This window comes from Dreissena polymorpha, chromosome 13 (assembly GCF_020536995.1).
Source record: "Dreissena polymorpha isolate Duluth1 chromosome 13, UMN_Dpol_1.0, whole genome shotgun sequence".
In the NCBI taxonomy this organism is placed as follows: domain Eukaryota; kingdom Metazoa; phylum Mollusca; class Bivalvia; order Myida; family Dreissenidae; genus Dreissena; species Dreissena polymorpha.
In genome coordinates this window covers 28,544,844-28,562,313 of record NC_068367.1, presented here as the reverse complement: position 1 = coordinate 28,562,313, position 17,470 = coordinate 28,544,844, and the positions used below count along the sequence as shown (strand labels likewise).

The following is a 17,470-nucleotide window of genomic DNA, read 5'->3' as shown; positions in this document are numbered from 1 at the left end:
AATAACTCAGGATCGCCAAATGTTTTCACATTTCGTTTTCTACAAATGGTAAGCGCTATAGCTACCATAACTAACACCTGTTTTATCACAATTACATTATGGGGAAATGAAATACATTGTTAATTTAAGACTCATGATATTTAAATTTGCGGTCAATTGTCTCAAATATATATATGTATACCGGCTTTATGACCCGCTTATAAAAGATACTTGTATCGAATTTATTGGATTGTGATTATAAAGTCAATTAAAAAAAATGTCATCAATTTTGCACGAGTACCTAACTATTATTCAACTGACTCACCTGTTTTGCACGTTCGATGCTGCAAACCCGAGCATGAATCACATTGGACCGCGTGTTGACGAGGACTACTCCAGTACTGCATCGTATGCATGGAAAATCCATGTTGCACACAACTCTCTTTCACAAATATTAAACTATCACAGTTTCAAACACTTGAATGTTACACTATCTAAGAAAAAATGTTGAATGCTATTAAACAAAATCGCTGTTAAAAAAAACTTTTTTTTATAGATCTTACACTATGTTTATGCACTGGTCTAACTCTCAATTAATTATGTTTGACTGCATGCATTTTACATAAATATAGATACTTATTGTGGCTTATTGTTTTTATCACCCACCCTTTGTCGGTTTTATGAGTGATATACTTACATTATTGATTTAGGATACTTTCTTTGATGATTATATAATTATCACCAATTAAACTGTTCGTGTGAAAAAAATAATTTTTACATAGGCATTACAGCGTCAAATGTTTTGTGACAGAAAAAAAGTATTTTATTGAAAACCAAATGTTATATACTATGTGAATTAATATTTGAATAAATTAAGCGCGTTAGTTCAAGTATACATGTAGTTCCGTATATATTTGGAATAATTTAGGTGGTAAATTGAAGAGTAAAATAAACGTACAGATAATTCATTATATTAAAATAATTATATTGATATAGAACATTATTTTATCCTTTAATGGACAAATAAATAAATATGGGTAAATTGCGTTTTTGCGCATTGTAGTACGCGTATATGCATGTAGCAATGATTTCATAATTTATGTGCCAGCAACTAACTCGATTAAAATAAATGCTAGTCTTATTTATAAGACGGGCAAAGAATTTAGAGTTACTTTTTATATGGGGCTAAATACTTTGGAATATCCAAATATTACCAATATAAACAGTAGCTTAATATTTGTAGAACGTCAACATGTTGGACGAAATAAATAACACTGATGCACGATGAGCTTCCTATGTTATTATTAAGGATAAATAGTTTTTTTTATCAAATTCATTAATCAACATTGTTCAGCACAAAATGACATATCATTTTGATACTAAAATCATCGTAATATAACATGTTTACAAGGTCAGCCTTTTATAGAAAGATACAGGTTATCTATACAATACGATTGATGATGATGATGATGATGATGATGATGATGATGATGATGATGATGATGATGATGATGATGATGATGGTGATGATGATGATGATGATGATGATGATGATGATGATGATGATGATGATGATGATGATGATGATGATGATGATGATGATGATGATGATGATGATGATGATGATGATGATGATGATGATGATGATGATGATGATGATGATGATGATGATGATGATGATCAAACGGTGTTAACTTGTTTTTACGAGACGTAATTCACCTTAACATTGTTTGTGTATATTTATGTTGGACACATTGATTTCATAACTTCAAATGCTTTTTAAGCGAAAACAAAAATACAATCTTATGTTTTTTGAATGATATTTATTATAAATAATACAATTGAGTTCCAGTGAGTTTTGAAGATTTAAACGATTGTGGAAATTACAGTAATTTTCAACATAATCTGTTTAGATCAGCGTTATGCCAACCACCTTTTGCCAACCAGTGGGCGGAGTCTGTCTGCAAATAGAAGGTACATGTGATTTTTTTTCATATTCTTTTTTTACCCGTAAAAGGTATCTTCACAATAAGAAAATGAATATTTTTCGCAATTTCAAACTGAACAATACGATATTCGCACTTAATTTTCGTTTCTTATAAGAAAATTTCTTGTACATAAAGTAAAACAACAACATTTATTAGCATATAAGCATATGAACATTGATTTTGCTAAAACAGATAAACACATGTAACGCACAAACTAAAATACACGAATATAAGGCAGTGGCATTATCGAGTTGAAACAGTTATAATATTGCTTCTTCGCAGGAAACGGACTAGGGAGTGTCTCAATAAGCCCCAGGCTTTCTATGCAATTAAGTTAAAAAAATATCGGTTGTAATTAATCTAAATATTCATTGAATAACAAATATCCTTATTTAACAACTTACACACAATTATGAATCAAAATAAATATATTTAACTGCTTATTGTCTACTGTAACGTTTTACAACCTGTTATCATTTGCGCTTCACGGGTCGTTAAGCACCTGCGACGTATAGACAATCCCAGAAATCGATACCTCTCGGATTATCCGCCCCTGAATACTCTCGCGCGCCTCCAAAAACGGTACTGAAGAAATAAACATGGACCTATATATGTGTGTATAGGTCCCTACGCAAAACAAGGAAGCGAAACGGTTTTATCAAATATATTTGAGGATTTAAATAGTTTCTGTTATCGATCTGACAAGCACATAATAGTTCGTGTTTTTTTTAATATGAATTACGTAATTAGTAGAAATAAGGTTCATTTGCATTCGTTTAAGAGTAATAAAACACAGCATGGACATGGACATGGTGTAGGTCCCTGGCATGAATAAGGTCTTGATTGTCATTTTACATGTTATTTAAAGTTGACGCGTGATATCTTATCTTAATTTCGGTATCTACACATGTGCAGACATGTGGTGTCACGGGCAAACCCATGAACGCTTTTAATCCACGCTTGGAACATCGTCTCCCATTTAGCGAATTCGTTCGCGCCTGTATCGCTGATGGTTTTTTCAAGAGATGTGTGTTGCTGTCATTAATAATCCGTAATTAAAGAAAAATAAATCACTTATTTTGTTCGCGTTTTTATTTTTTAAGCGTAAATTTAGACCGTTTTACGAAAATTTAATAAAGACATACGTTAAGGAAATCTAGAGAACACAATTGGAATTATTTAAGTTTATTTAAGGCTCATTATTTTTCATGTTGAACATTTAAATCGTGAATTAAGATGTTATTAAGAAAATTTAATAATATTTCAGGCAACATGTAAAACGTAATTTAAATAATAATATAAGAAAGTTGTAGACAAAAGCTGATATGTCCTTTTCAATAAATAACTATGACATATCCTGACATCTTACACAGTTTTGCAAGCGAATAACTCCGATACTTGTTCATTTAAATCACAGAATTCATTTCCAGTTAGATATTTTTGTATTAGCTTGAGAGCGATTTTTAAATAAAAGATTGCTTAAAACCACTTTAGTTTTAGACTAAACTAGATACATAATTTTAATTTAAAAAAATCTCTTCCTGAAATCTTACAGAGTTTCGATGTAATAAAGATTAACGGAACAATTTTAGAATCACAAACTTCTCTTCGGCTATAGATTTGTATATTACTTTTAAAAATGACACTTACAAGGGAAATATTAATAGCGAAATGGTAACTGTTTAGACAAACAAAGATATGTATTATTCAATAAAAGAAGTCGTCTTCAGTCTTCAATCTAACAATGTTTCTTAATGAATATCTCCGGAAAGTATTGAAAGTACGACATTTAATAAGAAATAATATAGGCTTAAACAAAGGCAGGTATCAATATAATTGTCTACATCGACCTTAAATCTATCTAATTAATATCAAAGATCTATAAAAATAATGGTCTGAATGGATGTTTCCAATCTTTATATATTAATAGATCTTTGTTAATATCTCCGGCACTATTTACGCTAAAATCACAACGTTTATTTCAGACTTTAGATATTTCTATGCCTTTATAATTATGCTTGAATAATTTTATTCCATAAAGAAATAATTAAATTTTATACAAAGACATTACTGAAAGGTATGCTTAAAAATGCCAACTCGGCCTTCTCATGCGTACTGATACCCTTAGTCTTCGTAATAAAACGCTCTCCTCGATATAACATATACCAACTCGGCAGTAATGATGTGCATTTGACGAGATTTGACAAACGGCTACGCCCCCAAAAACGGCGACCCAATAGAAAAAAGTTCTTATTCTGGCATAACGAAAGCTCCACCCAGAAAATACAATTGACCAATTAAAAAAATACAAACGTCTCAATCTGACATTTCAGTATGGCGCGCCCACCTATGAAATCAATGACGATAAGCTAAAGCTGGATGCCGAAGGCATGGATTCCATTGCATTTTAAAAGATAAATACAAAAATATATATAACATAAATGAAACTTTGAACATAATTGTAAAGGAGGTTATCATTACTTATCTAAACAGTAAGACATTATTGATCAATCGTTTCTTTCATAAATTAATAGGGGGTCTCACGGCCTCTGTCAAAATGTAACCACTGTAACTAAATTAATTTAATGTATTAAATAAAGATGCTATCATTGCGAATTTGAGGTTCTTATTTTTTTATTGTCTTAGTTTTGCCTGTATTCACGAACAAATTCAGTGATTGGTTTTATCATTTCCTCCTCATATTAAGCTAGTATTGTTTTAAAGAAGATTCTCCATAGTTTTGTTATAACGGAAAACGAATTTGGATCTTTTATTTCTCGTAGTTTTAAGGTGGCATAATGTTCTTGGAAAGATCCGTGAAAACAAATACCCATGTATTATTTATATTTATACAGCTGCCTTTAATACTGATTGTGCATGTATAGGCATGTCAGGTCTTCTTTATCAGCTCAAAATTGGAATTCTGCGTTTAGTGTGTCCGTTGTCCATTTACTTACATTAACCATCGTAAAAACGTGAACCGCAAATCAAACTACATTTATAATTAACGTATTTGTTGACAGTAATGAAACAATCAACGCCGAAATTTTCGCAATGACTGAATTTCCGGAATAGAAGAATACAGTACCCAACCTTGAACGTAAGGATAACTTACACTTTTACTTAAAAACAACATCACAGACTTATACTTATACACAAAATCTGTCTAAAGCGCATTTGATAAAAAACGCGTTTTTTTTTCGCATGCATACGAACCTTGTTTCTTTGAATCACCAAATAACTGATAGAAATATTTATTTAAAACAAATACGAACTATTATGTGATGATCATATCGATTACAGAAACTATTTAAATCTTCAAATATATTAGATAAAATTGTTTCGCCTCCTTTTATTGTTCATGGACCTATTCAAACAATAAGGGAGGCGGAAAACTACAACGGGCGAGGCATGGTCAGGGGTGATAACCCCCAAAAAGGGTTAGGGTAAGGGTTAGGGTTAGGGGTCGGGTTAGGGTTAGGGTTGGGTTTAGGCTAACCCAAACCCTAACCCGACCCCTAACACTAACCCAAACCCTAACCCTAACCCTCTAAACCCCCCTTGCGCAATACCATACCATGCCTCGCCCGTTGTAGTTTTCCGCCTCCCTATTCAAACACATAGGTCCCTGAATTGTTCTTCAGAACCATTAGTCGTCGCGCGCGAGTATTCAGGGGCGGTTATCCGGGAGGTATCGATTTCTGGGATTGTCTTTACGGCGTGCTGTAAATCTAAAAATGGACATATCTAAATATAGTGCACATAAGCCCCGCCTTTTCATCTGTACTCTACTGTAAATCCCCACATCTGCGAAAAGTTGTAGTTGCTATGAGAAAAACTGTCTTGTAAGTTACATACTTTAAAGCTATCTTCATTGGCTCAAACGGTGGTTGCATCTAAGGGCATCTAAAACAAATAATAAATTCCATACATGAACAAGCCTTTTTACTGGTGGCCTTTCATTGAACATGCCTTTCAGTAAACGAATAATATAGGGATGTTGACCCACTGGTATTCTGTCCACCGGGCTTAACATTAGGGCTGTCACGATACGCCGTGAGCGTACCGCGGTATATCGTGGTATGGCAACACTGTATCGCGGTACGTACCGCGATATTTTACAGAATATGTATCTTTGAAGAAAACAGCAGAATAACAAGTTTTACAAACTTTATTAAACTCAATAATCAGAAAACACTGGTATCATAGTATGACTAGAAACTGTAAAAGAAACTGTAATAAACTTGATAGAAGTAGTCATTGTTATAATGTTATTGTTCGCGTCTTTTTCTAAAATGTCCGCCATGTTGTTTACAATAGCTGTGACTACGATCTGTGTAAATCGAACGCTTCAAGGGCATGTTCAAAATGGGGAGTCAGCGGGCCCAGTATTGAAAATCCGTAGCGTTCTGACTCTTCCTCGACTTATTCAGAATCTTAAGATAACATGATTCGGAAGTGCCATGCTTTGAACGATCGATATACTAAAGAAAGAAAATAAGAAAAAGAATAAACATCTTTTGGATAATTATGAACTTATTTGCGAAGGAAATCTGTCACTAATTCCAAAAAAGGTACGGACCCATACATCGCCGTATTTTAAACGTGACAGTTAAACATCTACAAGTGGAAGCGCTTGCTTGACCTGGATATTAACAGATTATTTATTTAGCCCTTTTGAACCGCTTCTACATTTTTCAAAACGATATCTATATCAAAATATTTATGTAATGTATTTATATCTGTGCTAATATTATGATATTAAAAAAACCGGTGCGGCAACGCCGTACCGCGGTGCGATTTTTTTCACGACATGCACCGCGATATACCGGTATACCGGTGAATCGTGACAGCCCTACTTAACATAGAAGTCATCATTGATCTATAGCCTAAACTTGTTTTGTATTTAAACTATCTTTATATAGATCAGCTAAAAAATCAGCACAGTTACTTAAAGATGGACAATAGGGATCAATTTGTCTTTTAACACACCAGCTATGGAATTTCCTAAATTTACATCTATAATCTTTCTGAGTTCCGATTCTCCATGATGAACATAATAGTTTTCTAGTTTGTCTAGAAAATCCTTCTGTTTCCTAACGTTTGTTGATAATCTCCATGCAGTCAGTTTTAGAAGTTTTGGATTCGGATATAACATACCTTTCTGAACCAATAAATCTTCTATTTCTGGAAGCTTGACTGGTGGAGCTCTCAACAACTGAAGAATCATTGGATACCAATGCTGACGTTTCCACATTGGTGCTATCAGAATCAATTAGCACTGAAACTTCATCACGTGTTTGAGTACTTTGCCCAACAGACTTATGGGTGGAAATGCATATGCCATCATGCCTTCCCAACTTATGGACAGAGCATCGTGTGTCAGTGCCAATGCATCTAGATTCCATGAGCAAAACACTGGACATTGTTTGTTCTCTGCTGTCGCAAACAAATCTATTAGCTTAGTCTCCCACATCCAAAACAGATGGTTCACTACAGTCTTGTTCAGTGACCATTCTGTAGACTGAAGTTGGTGTCGACTGAGAAAATCCGCTAATACATTTGTCTGTCCCTTGATATGTACTGATTTCAATTTCATATTGTGGTGTAGAGCTAGGAACCAGATTCTCTGAGATAATTCGCAAAGTATTATCGATTTTGTACCTCCCTGTTTGTTCAAATATTGAACTGTACTGGAGTTGTCCGATCGAACTAATACATGTTTGTTGCTTAATATCGGAACAAAATTTTCCAATGACAGATATTCCGCCTTCAATTCCAGATAATTTATGTGCTCTGTACTCTGGTTCCTGGACCAAACACCCTGTACTACTTGGTTGTTCACACACCCACCCCATCCTATCATTGACACATCGCAAGTCATTGTTATTTGCGGTTGAATTGGTTGCAAAGACACCCCTTTTTGAAAATTGGCTTGATGTGACCACCAATAGAGACTGGATCTCACAGACCGTTTACATGGGACCTCCCAGTCCATAGACATTCTGGCTGGACTCCAGTTTCATAACAAATGCATTTGAAGGGGTCTAATATACAGTATTGCGTTTGGTACAATTTCCAGTGTGGATGCCATCATTCCAAGAACTACCAAATATTGTCTTGCTTTTGTGTAACCACTGAATAGTAGATTGATTGCCTTTACTTATTTTGAAATCTTTCTGTTGTTGGATAAACTAGGCCTTTTTTAACTGAAAAACTGTGTTCCTAAATATGTCAGAATCTGAACAGGAATGAGAGTGGATTTGTTTTTGTTTATGATGAAACCTAGATTCATAAGAAGATTGAGCGTTATCTCCCTTTCTTTTAGTAATATTTGTCTTTTTTGATTTAGTTGTATCCAATCGTCTAGATACCCTGCTAATCGTATGGCTTTTAATCGTAGATAAGCTGCCACAACTGACATTATTTTTGTGAAAACTCGTGGAGAGACAGTTGGTCCGAAACATAGTGTTTTGAATTGGAAAACTTTCCCCTTCCATGCAAATCTGAGGAATTTTCTGTGTTTTTTTAATATGCCTATGTGAAAATAAGCGTCTTTTAAGTCGAAAGATATCGCCCAATCGTTCTTTTGAACTAGATTTAACACTTTTGTCAAAGTGTCCATCTTGAAATGTTGCTTTCGGAGATTTAGAGGTTTTAGATTTATGACTGGTCTTAAATCCCCTGTCTTTTTCTTGACTAAAAATAGAGTACTGTAAAAACGTGTCATCCAATTTGTTTTCGGTACTATTTCTATAGCATTTTTTTGCATTAAAAAATCTATTTCTTCCTGCATAATATGTTCGTTTTCGATACTGATATGAGTTTGTTTTATACCTTGTTACATTGGTTTCTTTATGAATTCCAATTTGTATCCCTCTTTTATAATTGATAAAACCCATTTGTCCGTTGTTATCGACTGCCAATTTTTTGAAAATGATTTAATATGTCTCCTACCGGTATCTCAGGTCGCAACATTAACAGACCTGACTGGTCATTGTTTACCAACCTTGGCAACTGTAGCCCTTGTTCTGTTATTGGCTGCATAGCTGCCCCGGCCTCTCGAGCCACCAGAACTGTGCTCCGCTCGAAAATTACTTCGCGATTCCGCAGTGTATTTTTGGAATGCAAAATGTAGGTGGCGCTCTGTTCAAATCATTTGTCTGATCACCAAATCATTTGTCTGATCACCCATTCTTGTACTTGTCTTTACATATTGTCTTTTGACAGATGTTTGCTTTTCTGTCTGGTCACTGGCTTTCCTCTCGTATATCTCCTTCTTTTGCATTTTTTCATGCAATAACTCTTCTAATGTTTTTCTTTTGGCTTTCTTTTGTTTGAGAGTCTTTTCCAATTCCTACCCAAACACCCCGTCTCCGCTCAAGGGTAGGTTACTGATTTTCCTTGAATCATCAAGTTCATATAAAGAAGTCTCACTCATTGTGACTTCTTTACGAATTATATGAAAAAAAATGCACCTGCTCTACCAAATTGATCTAAACTTCGTATGGATAAAGCGAAAATGTCCTTCACTTTTTTCTCAATTTCTGGTTTATCTGTAACCATGTCCATAAGCATTCTAAGAGCTTGCTGCATGTACATCTGTGTAACTTCTTTGTTAGACATGTGTCTACAATATCATCCATTGTAGGTATATGCAAAAAAAATCAGTGTCTTCATCAACTGGAAATAAATCTTTACACTCTTCTGAAAAAGCTGTTACACTATTTGGTGCCTTCGAACGATAGCTTTGTTCTAAAATTTCTTTCTGTGAATTTTCTAAGCAAATGCCTGTTAGCTTTTGTGCATCTTTTTTTTAAACATGCATCTTCTCCAAAAATGTCTTTCAAATACCTGCGTACACTGCTGTGCTCTGTGTCTTCCTCCTCTGAATCAGACAACGAAAAATGTTCAGAGGAAGCAGGATGAATGAAAAGAGTGTTATCTTGACGATTACTTGTTGAACTTTGACCAATTCTCTCTTCATAATTGGGGCTTTTATCAATCCCCTGATCATTAATGGGGCTTTTGCCATTCCCCTGCGTTGAACTACCCTGTCTTTGTGACTGGGATTGCAACAATGTAAAAATATTTGAAGAGTGTTTTCGAGTTTACCGTTTTTCTCGTCAAAACGTTCCTCTAATAAGTCCACTTTGGAACGTCGTTTTTTCTGCTTGCCAGACACTGACGCTATGTTATTACTCACGTCACTGTGTGGCGTATCTTCTTCCTCGTAATCCACAAACGGAGAACGATTATTATTTTTAACAAAGACTTCAGCCATGCTGAAAAGTAGCGAGTAACAAACGCCTTCGAAGGCGCCGAGAAGAAAAGTGATTCGAGCATGAGGTCGTACAGAGATGAAACTACGATGCGCAGATATTTGGGATGGTCAGCTAGGGCGGCAAAACAGACTGTATTGTCATTAGCAGATCCCACGTTGAATTTATACAGGGGACAGATTAGTAAATATCTAAAATTTTGTGAAGAAAAACAAGTGAAGTTTGCTGACAATTCATCACTATGCTATAATAGCTGATTTCATTTCCTAAATTATGTACTAACCTGACATATGTACTTTAGGATTCTATCTCTGCCCGAAAATAACTCGCTATTCGGTAGGCGCCGCATAATAGACGACTACCGTAAAATAAACAGCTCTCGCGCATATACTCCTTTTCCCTTACATCAATTCCAGTTATATGTCAAATGAAATCATAAAAACAGAAATAGGAACAGCTGTACATGTATGCAAAACGTGTTTTTAAGTTAATATGTTATAATGAGTTATAATGTAGGGTAAGTTATATCCTACATTGATATATTTGGATGACGTTTGGTACAACATGACCTGAACATCAATTAAAAGTAAGATAAAATGAAACAAACTATAGATATGCCGGAACTAGTAAGATATAATGCCTTTTATTTTTATTATTATGCACAAACTATGGAACAAAATAACAAATATAATTATATATATTACAATACTCGAATTATACAAGCGAAATTCTTCTGGTCCATTTAAGCTATAAATAACGAGATGATATTATAAAGTCAATGCGATTGATGTTCGTCTTATTTCATGCAAACCATGCACTCAGAAAACTTAATCATCTTATAAGCGCAAATCGTAATAATTTGGAGTGAAACATAATACGATTAAGCAATTTCCATATGCACATCAAACAGTCTTTCCAGCGCAAATCGTAAGGATTTGAAGTGAAACACAATACGAGTAAGCAATTTCCTAATGAACATAAAACCATCTTTCTTTTTTATCGCAAATCGTTATGATTTTACTGAAACATAATACGGGTAAGAAATGTCCATATGCACATACACCCATCTTTTTAGCGCAAATCTTAATGATTTGAACTGAAACATTAAACGAGTAAGCAGTTTCCTTATGCACATAAAACCATCTTTCTTATTAGCGCCAATCGTGTTGAGTTAAACTGAAACATAATACGAGTAAGCAACTTCCATATGCACATAAAAACATATTTTAAGCGCAAATCGTATTGATTTTAAGTGAAACATCATACGAGTAAGCAATTTCCATATGCACATAAAAACATCTTTTTTATCGCAAATCGTATTGATTTTAATTGAAACATCATACGAGTAAGCAATTTTCTTATGCACATAAAACAATCTTTTTAGCGCACATCGTGATGCTTTGAACCGAACATTATACGAGTAAGCAGTTTCCTTATGCACATAAAACCATCTTTCTTTTAAGCGCAAATCGTGATGATTTGAACAGAAACATAATACGAGTAAGCAATTTCCCTATGCAAATGTACCTTTATGTTTTTTATTCCATAACATTTTATGAGAAACATAAATTATTTATCATCTACCCATTTAGAATACAAGCAATCACGTTTGATCAGGTTTCATGACAAGCAGGGTATGCTATTTCTTAAACCACGCGCTCTTACACTGGTTCCAAAAAATAACATGCCTTAAAATATGAATTGCAAATAAGTGTTACCATACACATAACTGCGAAAAATAAATAAACACGTATACTCGTTAATGTCAGGAACCAATGTCACTTACTATCTCAAGTCATCCGTCTGCTATCATGAAACTTACTGAAACACATTAAGGTTCATGTAGAGGCTTCATTTTGAAAAATATGGGACCCCTAGCATTGAACTCAAATTTGACTAAAGGAAGAGTGCCACATTGAACATGTATACATATATGCTTTAAAGGATGTTTTTCCTTCAAACTGCTACCAATTTTGTACATCAACGTATCATAACATCCACAAAATCAATCAAAATACAAAGCGATTTTAACACTAAAATATACATTATTTTCAAAAATCTGAATCATGTTTATTCCACGTTTTTCGGCGGAAAATTATATACCTAGTAAATAATATCGACATTGACGGGGGCAAGTTACGCTTAAATGGTAAAAAAAGTTTACATATCTAGAAATATCAAAACTCGAACACATGTCATTTCATCATCATGGGGGCAGCCATTTTAAAATTAATAAAATAGAAAGAAACATGCTAAGAACTCAATCATCGCCTAATTGACATTCCAAACGGTCGACGATGACAAATGCATTGGATTGTAATCTTTCCGTTGATGTTTGCAAACTGCACGATCAGACCTCATAAACACTCAAAAGAATAACTATGTAAGAAGCATTTCACCAATGTTTACAATCGTTGTCGAATCACACGACATATATTATTGCTCATAAAATAGTACGCTTACAGACTGATAGAAAGATCGATACGTAACTCTGTTCAATTCATCACGGTATACTATTCTATCGATAATATATAATAATACATCGCTTTAACAATCTAAAACTAGAAATAATTCTTTTAAACGGAGTTTTTAATAACAAAAGTGAAAACAACGGAAGTTGGATGGATATTCAGTGAGATGCACTTCGGCTCCAGAAAAACAATACAAATAAACTAAAAAAGACGTGTGGGGGACAATTTTCAGCTGGAAAATATTTGTAATAAGGTAAGTGATGATATCTCTTCGTGGTCATTTCTATTATTTAGTGCGATCTCTTGCTGATTAATGTTAATACTTGTTTTACTTGTTGCCACCCAACTGTCAAACTAAGTATGTGTTTTCTCAGGTATGTGTATACACATACCCGGTTTTCTCACCACTGCACGTGCTTTCGACCGATTTGTTTTGCACGTTTTTCTACGGATCACAGCGATGGCCACGCTTTCAAAATGGGTAGAAGGAATCGAAATATAAAATCAGTCGTTTTGCCAATTTCTTTATATTCCTTTACAATTTAATGTGTCGTCTGCAATCTATTTCAATTTGAGATGGTTTAAAATTTGCAATTTGGTTGAGAGGTAAATAACAAAATTGTTAAGCCTTTGAAAAAGAATTGTGACTCTTATTATCCACCATACCTGGATTTTTAAAAAGTAGTTACGTTTAAGTTATTTTTAGAACTTTGTTTAGGATATTTATCCAAAAAAGGCAGTTGAATAAAAACTCATTTTTTGTTTTATGACAATAATTTTCTGTGAAATGTTGCTAACTTGACCTTGTATATGTATATAGCTTTGTATTTATTCAACTTAAAGTAGTGCATATCCTTCCTTATTTTAGATTGAGATTTTGTAAATTAGTGTAAAAATGTATTGGTTTTAAACCAAAATATGAATAAAGCACACAAATATTGACTGTCAAAAATGTGTTTATGTTATTCTATCCGTCTTTAGCTATAAAATGATATATAGTTTGACCATATTGTACCACATTCAATGAAGAGAAACCAAAGCGAAGTTTCAATGAATTTTATCCCCCCATGAACCTTAAACATAATATTAAACTTTATTAAACAGAGCATAAAATAAATAAAACGATTTCAATTACGTATGCGCTCGGCCCTGCGTGCCTCTCGAAAGACATCAACACCTATGTGAGCGAGGAAATCTTGATTTCCGCACCATTGGACGTGTATCACCTTCAAAAATCTGTAAAACCAGTTAATTTAATCACACAACGATAATAAAAACATGTATATGCACAAGAAACGATGCGTGCAATTGAATGCAACCACCAATGGGAAATGCGATGCAGACGATCTGGCTTTTCTTCATAGTAGAAACCCAAACACTGTAAATATAGCCATGAGCTGTTGGGAATTTCACGAGAATTTACAAAATATACCTGGATTTAGCTCGTAGCACGGATTGGCCACGTAATCATTTGACGAATTCTATAACGTATTACGCATTTTCGAATTTGTTCCCTGTTTTGATAAATTAGTCATTTAACTTTATTGCTAAGATGCATACTGTGTCAGTTATTGTGATGGTTTTTGTTCACGTGTGGTGAGTAGTGTTATTTATACTGAAATTAAGCATTTCTCCTAATCATAATTATTATTTCATTTCTTCTTTTATGTTTTTCTTCTTCTATTACTTTTTAGCTCGACTTTTCGAAAAAAAAGAGAGCTATACTACTCGGCGTTGGTGAAAGTTGTTTATGAAGTCAAATAACTTTAACACTATCAAAGATAATTAACTCAAACTTGGAATACTTCTTTATGGCAACAAGACAATTGTGTATGTCAAGTTCCATAACTCTGTAAGCATTATTTTTAGAGTTATGCCCCTTTTTATACTTAGAGAATTGAAAATGTGGTTAAGTTTTCTGTTTAGGTCCATTTTATTCCTAAAGTATCAAAGCTATTGCTTTCATACTTGCAACACTTACTATCATAAGGGGACTATACAGGCAAAGTTATGTAACTCTGGCATTTTGAAAGAATAATGGCCCCTTTTATACTTAGAGAATTGAAAATTTGGTTAAGTTTTGTGTTTTGGTTCATTTTACTCCTAAAGTATCATAGCTATTGCTTTCAGACGTGGAACACTCGCTAACTATTATAAGGGGACTGTACAGGACAAGTTGCATAACTCTGGTTGGCATTTTGACGGAATTATGGCCCTTTTTTGACGTAGTAACTTTTAATATTTTGTTAAATTTTGTGTTTTGATGCCCTTTACTTCTAAAGTATCAAGGCTATTGCTTTCAAACTTCAAATACTTTCTTACTATCATGAGGGTACTGTACCTGGCAGTTTAATTTGACCTTGACCTTTGAATGACCTTGAATCTCAAGGTCAAATAAGTAAATTTTGCTTAAATTGCCATAACTTCTTTATTTAGGATCAGATTTGAGTCATACTTTGACAAAACAACACTTACCTGACATACAACAATGGACTCCACCCAAACCATCCCCCACACCCAACCCTAGAATCCCCCCTCCCCCCCAAAAAAATAATATTTTTTAGCAGTTGAACTGTCCGTCAGTCTGTGCGTCCGTCCGAAAACTTTAAAATTGGTCATAACTTTTAAAAATATTGAAGATAGAAACTTGATATTTGACATGCATGTGTACCTCATGGAGCTGCACATTTTGAGTGGTGAAAGGTCAAGGTCATCCTTCAAGGTCAAAGTACAAATTTTGCAATATTAAAGATAGCAACTAGATATTTGGCATTCTTGCATATCTCATGGGGCTGCACATTTTGAGTGGTGAAATGTCAAGGTCATCCTTCAAGGTCAAAGGTAAAAATTTGCAATATTGAAGATAGCAACTTGATATTTGGCATGCATGGGTATCTCATTGAGCTGCACATTTTGAGTGGTAAAAGGCCAAGGTCATCCTTCAAGGTCAAAGGTCAAATTTTGCAATATTAAAGATAGCAACTCGATATTTGGCATGCATGCGTATCTCACGGAGCTGCACATTTTGAGTGGTGAAAGGTAAAAGTCAAGGTCATCTTTCAAGGTCAAGGTCAAAGGTCAAATTTTGCAAAATTGAAGATAGCTATTTGATATTTGGCATGCATGTGTATCTCATGGAGCTGCACATTTTAAGTGGTGAAAGGTCAAGGTCATCCTTCAAGGTCAAAGGTCAAGGTCAATGGTCAAATTTTGCAATATTGTAGTTAGCAACTCTATATTTGGCATGCATGCATATCTCATGGAGCTGCACATTTTGAGTGGTGAAAGGTCAAGGTCATCCTTCAAGGTCAAAGGTCAAATATATGGCTTCAAAGCGGCGCAATAGGGGGCATTGTGTTTCACGAACACAGCTCTTGATTTTTCTTATTTTTGAATTATCATCTGATAAATGACCACACCCCACATTATTTCCCCCCTCCACCCCGCCCCACACACACACAGATTTTTTTGAAACATGGTTAAAAAAACACAAATTTGTATTAATTTATTTTTGAAAGACCGTCCAACCATCCCACCCAAGCTATTGCTATCAAACTTGAAATATAATCTTATTTGTTTGTTTTATGTCTTTACAAATGTTCAATAGATTGTGGAAAATATACCTGAACTCAGAATCGTCTATATTGGCCCACTTCTTTAAAAACATTAGCAATCATTATGTTTCAATTATGGTCCTCTTCCAGTAAGATTATGACTATATTACCTTGACCTTATTGAATATGAACAATTTCCTCGTGATAGCTTACGTTATACTGTCAAGCACTCGAAAAGTCGAGCGCGCTGTCTTCTGACAGCTCTTGTTGAACATTCTTGTATGTCTTTTTCATTTTTATGTCCCCGAAATGTGGCACATAGTTTTTGAACTGTCCGTCAGTCCGTCCGTCCGTCTGTCTGTCTGTCTGTCTGTCTGTCCGTCAGTCCGTCCGTCAGTCCGTCCTTCCGTCCGAAAACTTTAATATTGGTCATAACTTTTGAAATATTGAAGATAGCAACTTGATATTTGGCAGGTCAAGGTCAAAGTCATTCTTCAAGGTCAAAGGTCAAATATATGGCTTCAAAGCGGCGCAGAAGGGGGAATTGTGTTTCTGACACATCTCTTGTTTCTTCTTCTTTTTCTTCCTATTCTTCTACCTCCGATCATGTTGTCTACAAATGCTGTTCTGCCTATCTTACGCTCGAGCGTTGTTTGATGGGTATGTAATATTAGTATATGGCTTTGCATCGTAAATTCCTGTCAGTTGCGTATTATCGTAACAAATGTCTTTTATGTTTGTATTGGGTTATTATCGGGTGTAAATGGTATCAAACCAAGCGCACGCATATTTCTGTCGCACATTCCGAGTTCGTATCACGTTTCAAGGGATAATGAAGGATATTTGTGTTACTGCCCTATGTTAATGCTGGAATTTGATGGTTGGCTATAGATTGATTTATGCACTTTTTATGTGCCTGTCTCTCTGTAAAAGGTACGCCTGCTTTCTGTACGTGCACTCGAGTTGCAAGATAAATTGCATTCGTACACATTTCGAATATGTACATGACGGTCGAAATGATTTTAGAATATACAATATTTCTTCTTTTGACTAACAATTGCAAAATTATATTATATTGACAAAAAAACAACAGAACCTTATCTTTTTATTACCTGCTCTAATGTTCTCTATCAGTCACAATTTAAATTTTGTTAAAGCATTTTGATAGGTGGCACACGTCAGCATCCGTTTTTTTC

The 17,470-nt window shown here is 34.4% G+C and overlaps 3 protein-coding genes across 8 annotated transcripts in view; 2 read left to right on the top strand and 1 right to left on the bottom strand.

Annotated features, from left to right (window-relative positions):
• Positions 1–17,470, top strand: part of LOC127854541 (tubulin monoglutamylase TTLL4-like) — a 724,238-nt gene that overhangs the window by 397,755 nt on the left and 309,013 nt on the right. The window lies entirely within an intron of this gene.
• LOC127855724 (uncharacterized) overlaps positions 1–17,470 on the bottom strand; it is a 663,610-nt gene that overhangs the window by 378,922 nt on the left and 267,218 nt on the right. The gene's annotated exons all lie outside the window — the stretch shown is intronic.
• The window catches only part of LOC127855732 (multiple epidermal growth factor-like domains protein 6), a 197,885-nt gene that overhangs the window by 158,879 nt on the left and 21,536 nt on the right, over positions 1–17,470 (top strand). Inside the window, exon 1 of one of the 4 annotated variants that reach the window (XM_052391526.1) lies at positions 14,077–14,316. The exons of 1 other annotated variant lie outside the window; for it this stretch is intronic. In XM_052391526.1, coding sequence (XP_052247486.1) covers positions 14,273–14,316 — 44 coding nt within the window. In that variant the 5' untranslated portion in view covers positions 14,077–14,272. Of the gene's footprint in view, positions 1–14,076; positions 14,317–17,470 lie in introns of those variants that run through there. 2 more of the 4 variants (XM_052391527.1, XM_052391524.1) reach the window with 2 other exon arrangements.